The sequence below is a fragment of the Mangifera indica genome, chromosome 1, assembly GCF_011075055.1.
Source record: "Mangifera indica cultivar Alphonso chromosome 1, CATAS_Mindica_2.1, whole genome shotgun sequence".
Lineage (NCBI taxonomy): Eukaryota > Viridiplantae > Streptophyta > Magnoliopsida > Sapindales > Anacardiaceae > Mangifera > Mangifera indica.
Window position 1 is genome coordinate 7,006,709 of NC_058137.1, and position 10,785 is coordinate 7,017,493.

Consider the following 10,785-nt stretch of genomic DNA (forward strand, 5'->3'; position numbering starts at 1 on the left):
CATGACATTGCATGTGTGGTGATGTAAGTAATTCTTTAATTATCTTAAAGTGGAAATAATTAAACATCAAATTATAATTCATATAAATCGTAATTACGTTCATAACATTGAATTATCAATAATGTAATATATATAAAGAAAAACAATTAATTATGCCCATAATGTAAGCTAATTATACATATAATGAAAGTTATTCTTATATTTATAAAGAAACAATTATTATAACTATGAATTTTAAACTTCATGCTTTTTATATTAAATGAAAATAGAAAAAATATACCTTGATTTTATCATATTTTATAATATACCAATCATAAAGAGAATTTATGAAAAAATATAGAGGATGTTGATTTCTCTCGCTTGACCTCTTGACTTAATAATACATAAAAAACAACTTAATGTTTTTTTATATAAGTTGTTACTATTAATATATTATAATACAAGTGTTGTGAAAAATATATGTGTGTAAAAGACAGAGAGAAAACCAACTTCTATTTATAAAATTGATGGTGATTTTCCATTAAAAGTCATAAATTTTTATTAACAAATAGTTGTTTCATTTTATCATAAAGAATCACCTTTTTTTATTACGAAGAATCAAATCTTTATATAATAAAAACTCATATATTATATTAATTGATAAAACTTTAATATCAAAAATACTATATTAATTTATTTTATCAAATAAATATTTTTATACTCGATAAAATAAATGTGATATCAGCCATTGCATGGGTCCCCTACTCCTCGATGGCTTAGCTTGTAAGTACCGCTACTCTTTGTATTTGGTTCATCCAAAATCACTTTTCTCAATTAGCTTTTGCTCTTATTTATTTTTTGTTGCGTTTCAAATTTGTCTCTCAAATCTTCTTTATTTATAATATAGAGAGCCTCTTCACTTTGATACCATGTCGTCACCAACGGAGATCACCCTCAAGAGCTCTGAAGGCAAGTTGTTTAAGGTCGAGGAGGCCGTGGCTCTCATGTCTCAGACGATCAAACATGTGATTGAAGATGCCCCTACTAGTAATGTCATTCCGGTACTTAATGTCACCAGCATGATCCTTGAAAAGGTTATCGAGTACTGCAAGAAGCACGTGCAGTTTGGGCTCACAGAATCTACCAACAATAAGATTAACCACAGCAACACTGCTGCTAAGGAAGACGCTAAGTTGGTGCATCCCTTTTGCCGGGTCAGTACTCCTTAGGGTTCATCTTCCAAGTTAGGGTTTCATGATTTTTGTTCCCCAACTTAAATGGAGTAATTTTTGTGTTTTGTATTGCTGTTTATGGAAAAATTTTCTTGATTTAAATATATGTTTTAAATTACTCTTCTAATGTGTTGTATGTTTTTGTTATTAAGCAGGACCTCCGGCACCGGGACCATATTTTCGTGACTCCCGCTGAACTGGTTGGTACCCCTTTATTTCGTTGATCTCTTTATCTTTTTTTGAACGGCCAAAGGAGTATTTCCCGTGCAAGATATTTTACAATCTCAAATTTTCGTACTTTAACTATAAAAATATCAAACATCTATATATAAAAAGTTAAAACTAAATTATAATATTAGTTTTAAAAAATAAACTAAAATATTAAATATTTTTACCCCTTTAAACTTTAAAAACTAAAATTTTCCCCTAGCCAACGTTTCAAAAAATGACAGTTTCACTTTAGGGTTTCATTTTGAAATGTTTGGTGACATCTCCGACTCCATTGCTAACGGTCTCTCTGATACGGACCTGGCAACCTGAAGACTACAGAACCTGGGAATTACAGTTCATCTGAAGGTGCAGAACGGGCTTGCAAGAATTCCAGAATCTCACTCTCATCCAACCCACATTACTATCTTAATATTTTCAATGTAATAGTATTTTGTAATAACCAAGTTTAACAAAATAATATAATTCATGCATTCATTTCTTTTCCATTTTTGCTGTCAATTACAATGGTCAAGGGATTCTTCCTAGCTTTACAATTACAATACTCGTCAACACCAAAAGATAAAGAACAGTAATTACAGGACTGGGTTAACAAAAAGATACAAACAGTAACAACCAAAACCACTTCCAAACAGCCACTACTTTTACTACCACCGCTCAATACCTACAGCACTTCGAGAGGCTGTCATCTCTCCCTTTCTAACCACTCATTTCTCTTAATTTTTCTTAACCTCCTATACTCCATACCCCAAGATTATATCTACTCCCCCACTCCCTGTCTTTTCTCTGTCACTTCATTGCTTGAATTTCCCTGGGTCAAGTACAAACTTCTTTCTTCAGTCCTCTGCTGCTCTTGACTTGAAAGATTTTCCTCAGCTGCTTGATTATCCTGTGCTCTTCCTACACGGCCGCCACTTGTCATTCTCCCTTTTTTGAATTTCCTTTTCACATATACCTTCACCCTAACATTGCCGCTCCCGTCAAGAGGCACCTTGTCCTCAAGGTGCAAATGGGGAAAAAGGTGTTTGAGATTCTCATACAATTCCCATGAATTTTCACAGTCCGGTAACCCCTGCCACTTTGTCAACAATTCAAGGTCCCCATGCTCTGAATACCTGTGCTCCAAAACTGCTTCTGGCTGCACCTGGAGTTCCAATCCTTCGCTAAGGCAATCAGGCAGCAGTTGAGGCTCCCTAGCAGTGCCAATCTGCTTCTTCAATTGAGAAATGTGAAAAATAGGATGTATTTTTGCATCCTCTGGCAATTTCAGTTTATAAGCCACACTTCCGACTCTCTCAATCACCTGAAATTCAACCTCTCGTCTATGTCTATCAGCTGCCAATTTCATTCTTTGTTGAGCAAGATGTAGATTATGCTTCAACTCATCCAGAATCAGATTTCTTTCCTTAATCATAGAATTCACACCTTCAATTCTGGACTCCTCTTCTACCCATCGGAGGAGAGGAGGAGGATCCTTCCCATAAATCGCCTTAAACGGAGTCATGCCTGTGGAGCCATGGAAGGTAGTGTTATACCAATATTCCGCCCATGCTAGCCATCGAGGCCACTCTTTAGGTTGCCTTGAACAAAAGCAACGGAGATACGTTTCCAAATTACGGTTTACAACTTCTGTTTGCCCGTCCGTCTGAGGGTGGTATGCAGAGCTATACTTTAATAAAGTCCCTGCAGCCTTGAAAATTTCTGTCCAAAAGTTACTCAAGAAAATACGGTCACGGTCCGACACTATGGTTCGTGGAAACCCATGGAGGCGTACGACTTCTTTTACGAATATTTCAGCCACCTCCTTAGCATTATATAGATGTCGCAATGCTACAAAATGGGCATACTTAGATAGTCTATCCACAACTACCAAGACTACGCTCAAACCTTTTGCCTTCGGAAGGCCCTCAATAAAATCCATGGATAGGTCTTCCCATGTGTCGATCGGAATAGGTAAGGGCTGCAATAAACCCGCTGGTGACCTTGCTTCATACTTCATCCTTTGACAAACATCACATTCTGCCACAAAAGCCTTAATATCTCCCTTCATTCCTTCCCAATACAGAAGAGAATTTAACCTCTTATAAGTTCTGAAGAACCCAGAATGGCCCCCAAAGGATGAAGAGTGGAATTCAGCAATTAAAGAGGGAATGAACCTGGAGTGTCTCGGCAGCACCAATTTATCTCTGTATAATAGTTTGCCTCCTTTCAGAGTATAGCCGACATGAGAAGTGGGGTTGCACAGTGAATCATGGATAATACTTCGTAATTTCTCATCCTCCTCCACTTCTTGTTGCAAGCCTTCGAATCCTTCCAACTGCACTGTTGTGACTGCTCTGCATTCTGGAGTGAATTTTGGATTTCTTGATAATGCATCCGCCGCTTTGTTTTCGCATCCCGGGCGATATACAATCTCGAAGTCAAATCCTAGCATTTTTACCAACCATTTCTGCTGTTCATGCCCTATAATCGTCTGCTCTGTCAAAAATTTTAGGCTTTTTTGGTCCGTTCGAATCTGAAAATGTCTTCCGAGAAGGTAATGACGCCACTTTTGGAACGCCAATACTATCGCCATTAATTCTCTTTCATACACTGATTTACCACGGTTTCGCAGTGAAAGAGCTTTACTCAAGTATGCGATAGGTCGACCCTCTTGCATAAGCACTGCTCCTAATCCTGAACCCGATGCATCTGTCTCAATTATAAACTGCTTGGAGAAGTCCGGAGCTGCCAGAACAGGGACAGAGACCATGGCAGTCTTGAGAGCTTCAAAAGCTTGTTGCGCCTCAGGTCCCCAGCAGAAAGCATTCTTTTTTAACAAATTCGTCAATGGCTCGGCGATTCGTCCATACCCCCTTACAAACTTACGGTAGTACCCGGTCAGTCCTAAGAATCCTCTCAACTCTCTTAGATCACGTGGAACCGGCCAAGCTTCCATGTCTTTAATTTTTTTCGGGTCAGCTTCTACCCCTTCCTTTGACACTATATGACCCAAGTATGCAATCCGTGTCTGACCAAATGAGCATTTTCTTTTATTGACCACCAACTCGTTATCCCATAGCAGCTGTAACACCACCCTCAAGTGTTTTAAATGCTCTTGAAAGGTTCGACTGTAAATCAGTATATCGTCAAAGAAAACCAATACAAATTTTCGTAGATGAGGCTTAAAAATTTCATTCATCAAGCTTTGAAACGTGGCGGGCGCATTGGTCAGCCCAAACGGCATAACTCTGAATTCATAATGCCCCTCATGAGTTCGAAAGGCGGTCTTCTCAACATCCTCTTCTCGCACCCTTATTTGATGGTACCCCGATTTTAAATCAAGCTTGCTAAACACCACAGCACCTCCCAATTCATCCAACAGTTCGTCAATGGTAGGAATTGGAAATTTGTCGGGGATGGTAATTCGGTTAAGTGCTCGGTAGTCGACACAGAATCGCCAACCTCCGTCTTTCTTGCGGACCAAAATCACGGGACTAGAAAAAGGGCTTACACTAGGGCGCACCACCCCTGCTGCCAACATCTCTTTCACTATCTTTTCAATTTCATTTTTTTGGTAGTAGGGATACCGATAAGGTCGTAAATTAGGAATCTGAAAACCCGACAATAATCGGATGGCATGATCTTGGTTCCTCTGGGGAGGAAGGTTTTGTGGCTCTGTAAATAGCACTCTGAAGTCATCTAATATTTCCTGAATCTGTGGACTTGTAACCGAACCTTCTACCTCTTCTTCTCCTGCCATTGTACCCAATTCAATCCAGAACCCGCCTCCACTATCGCCCACCAGTTTACATAATGCTTTTAAGGAGGCCTCCCGTCGGACTAGAGAAGAGTTTCCCCTTAATTCTATTTTTCTGCCAGCCCACTTAAATCTCATATACTGAGTATCCCAATTAATTTTAATTTCCCCCAATTTTCGCAACCACTCAATCCCCAAAATAACATCAACTCCCCCTAAAGGAAAGGAAAGGAAATTTAATAACATAGAAAGTCCTGGCAACGTCAGCTCCACCTCCTCACATCGCCTTACTCCTTTTATTTTCCTATCATCCCCCAGCACTACTGAATATGTGGAAGCCTGCGCCTGTAATCCCAAATCTTGAGCCACCCTATTTGAAAGGAAATTATGTGTAGCCCCACTATCCACCAAGATGACCACTTCTTTGCCCTTAATTTTTCCGATCAATTTCATCGTCTTGGGAGAATCCAGCCCCACTACGGAACTACTGTTTAAATTGACTTCCTCTTCTGAAACTTCCGCTGGAAATTCCTCATCCTCCATATCTTCCATCTTCTCTTCGCCCTCCTCTTCGTTGGTTATCATGACTCTCAGTTGGCGAAACTTACAGCGGTGGCCAGGAACAAATTTTTCATCACAACGGAAGCACAGTCCCTTCTCCACCTTCGCTCGAAACTCATCATCTGAAAGCCTTCGGAAATTGTTCTCTCGTCGCGGCCACGAAGTTGAAGCTCCTGTGCTCGTCACTGAACGTGAAGGAGCATTCGTCCGCAGTGTTTTAAAATTGGATGGGCGTGTTTCATTTTGGCCTCGGGTCAGTCCTTCATTTGGGTTATGTGAAACTCCAACTGAATCCTTGGGCTGGGGTTGACGTGTTGTGTGGGCTGGAGCTGAATATGTGGGAATATTGGACTTGAAACTGGAGGCTTGCATATGAGGGCTAGGTGAGACCAAAATTGGGCTGGTATGGGTCGGGTATAAGAAACGGGTCTGCTGTGTTTGGTTCCTGGGAAAACTTCTGCCTGGACGCAGCACATATCGTTCATCAATGATCGAATTTTTCATCTCCACTTGGCGTGCGCGCGTCATCATTTCCGACAACGTCCTAGGATGAAACATCTTTACTTCTGATCGGATTTCATCCAACAATCCGTTCATGAAGATGATCTTCATCTTGTCTTCCGAAAGATCGTCGACAGCCGCAGAGAGCAACTCGAACCTACTGCGATAATCTTGGACTGATCCCGTTTGTCGGAGACTGAAGAGCTCTTCTTCTGCAGAGCGTTCATCTGGTGGCGGAAACCGCTCCAGCACCTCTCGTTTGAACGCCTCCCACCCTGCAAATGGCTGATGTTTTTCACGCCACTGCAACCAATGTAATGCATCTCCTTCCATGCCAACACCGGCGGCTGTCAGCTTCTCTGGCTCCGTCAACCTATTCACTTGGAAGTATCGCTCAATCTTAGAAACCCAATCTAGTGCTTCCATCCCGTTGAAGAGGGGTAGCTCCAATCGTCGGAACAGTAAGTCTCTTCTGTTACCTCCCCACGTTTCACCTGCGTCTCTCTCTATTTCATTCATTCCCTCCTCTGTCCTCCCTGGAAGCGGCCCTGTTGGATCCCTGGATGGAGGAGAATATGACGTGGAAGGGGTGGCTCCCATCGGTGCCTTCCCTTTATCGTCATCTTCACGTGCGACGGCCGATTCCCTCAACTCCCTTAAAAATTCCTTAATGGTCTCTACATTAGACTCCATTCGTTCCATCCTGGCATTGCTGTCTCTCACCTCCGATCGAAAGATTTCCATCCCTTCCTTCATAGCGGTTAGTTCCACCTCTAACTTTTCCACCCTTGTCTCCATCCGAGTCATGCTCTGATACCAATCTGATACGGACCTGGCAACCTGAAGACTACAGAACCTGGGAATTACAGTTCATCTGAAGGTGCAGAACGGGCTTGCAAGAATTCCAGAATCTCACTCTCATCCAACCCACATTACTATCTTAATATTTTCAATGTAATAGTATTTTGTAATAACAAAGTTTAACAAAATAATATAATTCATGCATTCATTTCTTTTCCATTTTTGCTGTCAATTACAATGGTCAAGGGATTCTTCCCAGCTTTACAATTACAATACTCGTCAACACCAAAAGATAAAGAACAGTAATTACAGGACTGGGTTAACAAAAAGATACAAACAGTAACAACCAAAACCACTTCCAAACAGCCACTACTTTTACTACCACCGCTCAATACCTACAGCACTTCGAGAGGCTGTCATCTCTCCCTTTCTAACCACTCCTTTCTCTTAATTTTTCTTAACCTCCTATACTCCATACCCCAAGATTATATCTACTCCCCCACTCCCTGTCTTTTCTCTGTCACTTCATTGCTTGAATTTCCCTGGGTCAAGTACAAACTTCTTTCTTCAGTCCTCTGCTGCTCTTGACTTGAAAGATTTTCCTCAGCTGCTTGATTATCCTGTGCTCTTCCTACACGGCCGCCACTTGTCATTCTCCCTTTTTTGAATTTCCTTTTCACATATACCTTCACCCTAACACTCTCCCTCCCAAAACATCTTCTCCATTCGACGATCTCTTTCCTCCCATTTAGACGCTTGATCGATATTGGAGAAACCTTGGGAGACGAAGAACTTCATCGAGAAAGACGAAGACGAGCTGTCGTCTTCGTCTGGAAAGACGAAGACGAAGACGAAGACGAGCTGTCGTCTTTTTCTGGAAAGGCGAAGAACTTCGTCTCCCAAGGCTTCTCCAACGCCGATCGGGCGTTCAAATGAGAGGAAAGAGATCGTCGGAAGGAGAGGATGCTTCCGGAGGGAGAGATCGTTGGCAATAGAGCCGAAGATGTTGTCGAACATTTCAAAACGAAACTTTATAGTGAAACTGTTATTTTTTAAAACTTAAGTTGAGAGAAAATTTTAGTTTTTAAAGTTTAGAGGAGTAAAAAAAGATAAATTTTTAGGAGTTAAAGTTTCGTTAAATTTAATCAGCCATGGGTGGATAAATGATATTTTCATAGTTAAAGGGTGAAAACTTGATATTGTATCATACCTTGGGTGGGACATAGTCCTTTGGCCTTCTTGAAATTAGGGTTCATCTTCCAAGTTAGGGTTTCTTTATTTTTGTTCCCTGACTTAACGGAGTTATTTTTGTGTTCTGTATTGCTGTTTATGGAAAAAATTTCTTGATTTAGATACATGTTTTAAATTACTCTTTTGGTGTGTTGTGTGTTTTTGTTATTAAGGGGGCCCGCGGGGACTGGGGCGTTGAGTTGTGGAATGTCTTTCGCCGGGTCAGTACCTCTTTATTCACTCGATCTGTTTTGTCCTTTTTGAAATTAGGGTTTCTTGATTTTTGTTCCCTGACTTAATGGACTAATTTTTGTGTCTTGTATTGCTGTTTATGGAAAAATTTTCTTGATTTAGATATATGTTTTAAATTACTCTTCTGGCGTTTTGTATGTTTTTGTTATTAAGGGGGGCTTTTAGTGAGTTTTATTCAATAGTTTGATTAAACTTTTGAAAGCTGAAATATATCCTTTGGACAATTTTTTGTTGTTCGCGGGAGTTGCAGTTACACTGTTTTACATATGTGATTCTCTGGTGTTTATGAAGAGAAGTAGTGGTTGGTCTTTTGTTTCTTTAGTTGCTTGAGCCCGAAATTTTGATTTGAGGCTGAAACAACATTTGGGGCCTGGGTGTTTAGTGGGAAGGGCAGCACATGGAGCCCAGGCTCACCAAAGCTGTGAACAATAAGATTAACCACAGCTACGATGCTGCTGAGGAAGACCTGAAGAACTGGGACGCTGAGTTCGTGAAGGTCGACCAGGCCACTCTCTTTGACCTCATTCTGGTCAGTACCCCTTTATTCCCTCAATCTGTTTGTCTTTTTTGAAATTAGGGTTCATCTTCCAAGTTAGGGTTTCTTGATTTCTGTTCCCTGACTTAACGAAGTAATTTTGGTGTTTTGCATTGCTGTTTATGGAAAAATTTTCTTGATTTAATTATATGTTTTAAATTACCCTTCTGGTGTGTTGTATGTTTTTGTTATTAGGGGGGCTTTTAGTGAGTTTTATTCGATAGTTTGATAAAACTTTTGAAAGCTGAAATATGTCCTTTGGAGAATTTGTTGTTGTTCGTGGGAGTTGCAGTTACACTGTTTTACGTATGTGATTCTCTGGTGTTTATGAAGAGAAATGGTTGGTCTTTTGTTTCTTTAGCTGCCTGAGCCTGAAATTTTGATTTGATGCCAAGAAAACATTTGGGGCCTGGGTGTTTAGTAGGAGAGAACCTGCATTGCCGTTGAATCAGGTTGGAGAAAATTATTTTGCGGATTGTATTGCATTGTAAATGTAGTTGCGTTGTGCCAGACTTGTTTACTCTACCTTATTGTATAACATTGTGTCTACAATTTTCTTGGTGTTTCTAGGGTGTGTTTGAGGTCAGTCATCGGTATTGGCACAGCTATGTTCTGCTTCAGTTTTGTTTGATTTAATGCTTTGAGGTTTTGTGACAATTCCTATATGTTTGATTTGTTTTGTTCTGCAGGCTGCTAACTACCTGAACATCAAAGGGCTGCTAGACCTTACCTGCCAGACCGTTGCAGATATGATCAAGGGGAAGACACCCGAAGAGATTTACAAGACGTTCAACATAAAAAATAAGTTCACCCCAGAAGAGGAGGAGGAGTTCCGTCGGGAGAAGCAGTGGGGATTCGAGTAAACTTGGGTTCTTATGAATATGTTTTAGTAACATATCACTGGATGCTTCTCTGTGTTATTGGCTAGTAGTTCAAATGCTTTCTCTGTGCCATAGACCTATATAACAAACTTACGAACTTCTTAAGGCGTAAATAATGGTTCAATCCAATCTGGTCTAGCAGCGTTTGGACTTAATGCCTTTCTGCTAATCTGACCCGGGGATTGTGTTGTTTGATGATTTCCTCTAGGAAAAATGTTAAATTTACTCTTTCTGAAATTTTTGTTGCTTTAATAACCCCTTCTATAGTTGAAGGTGGTTTGAGGTTATTAATCTTATCTGACGGTGCAGGGGCGATGAGAGGTAGTGACTTGTTGACATTGTCGTTTTTAACTTGGTTGAGAAATAGTAGAGTTATATGAGCTAATTTATTATTAAATTAAGAATAAATTTAATCAACAATAAGATGAAATTACCGAACAAAATTTGACTTAGCAATAGCCACCAGCTTGTCAAAAAATTGGACTGACTTCAACTTGTGGAAACATGCGAATGATGATTAATAAACTCTTCAAATTCTGTTGAGTACACTCATCTGGGGAAGAACTGCTCCCGTTAGCCCCACCAAAATTGTAAATCTTATTCGGAACTTCTACAAGACACTGAATCCTTCAATCAATCACTCTGTAATGAAATGTGTAGATACATAAATAATGCTGTTTAGTGATGTATCCTATATCCTTACTTGAATTGGTTTTGATGCTAACTTCCCATCTCTTTCTCATGCAGTTGTGGCTGCTCTGAAACAACAGTCACCAAGCTTGATTTCTGCATGATGAACTCTCCTTCGTTTCCCTGTCCCCCGCAAAAGAGCATTCCAATTTCAAC

At 40.2% G+C, this 10,785-nt stretch overlaps 1 protein-coding gene across 1 annotated transcript; it reads left to right on the plus strand.

Annotated features, from left to right (window-relative positions):
- Window positions 1-724: 724 nt before the first annotated feature.
- On the plus strand, window positions 725-10,176 carry LOC123213815 (SKP1-like protein 1A). Its single transcript, XM_044633418.1, has 6 exons — window positions 725-762; window positions 887-1,193; window positions 1,364-1,411; window positions 8,445-8,492; window positions 8,906-9,052; window positions 9,748-10,176. Exons 2-6 carry the CDS (start codon window positions 909-911, stop codon window positions 9,919-9,921), a joined length of 702 nt encoding a protein of 233 aa, XP_044489353.1. The 5' UTR covers window positions 725-762; window positions 887-908; the 3' UTR covers window positions 9,922-10,176.
- The last annotated feature ends 609 nt before the right edge of the window (window positions 10,177-10,785 follow it).

Bases quoted from the DNA above. Each gene is read 5' to 3' on its own strand.
- LOC123213815 (XM_044633418.1), top strand. From the start codon at position 909: ATGTCGTCACCAACGGAGATCACCCTCAAGAGCTCTGAAGGCAAGTTG. The intron at 1,194-1,363 runs GTCAGTACTCCT...TTTGTTATTAAG, and splicing joins TGGTGCATCCCTTTTGCCGG to CAGGACCTCCGGCACCGGGA. The intron at 9,053-9,747 runs GTCAGTACCCCT...TTTGTTCTGCAG, and splicing joins CTCTCTTTGACCTCATTCTG to GCTGCTAACTACCTGAACAT.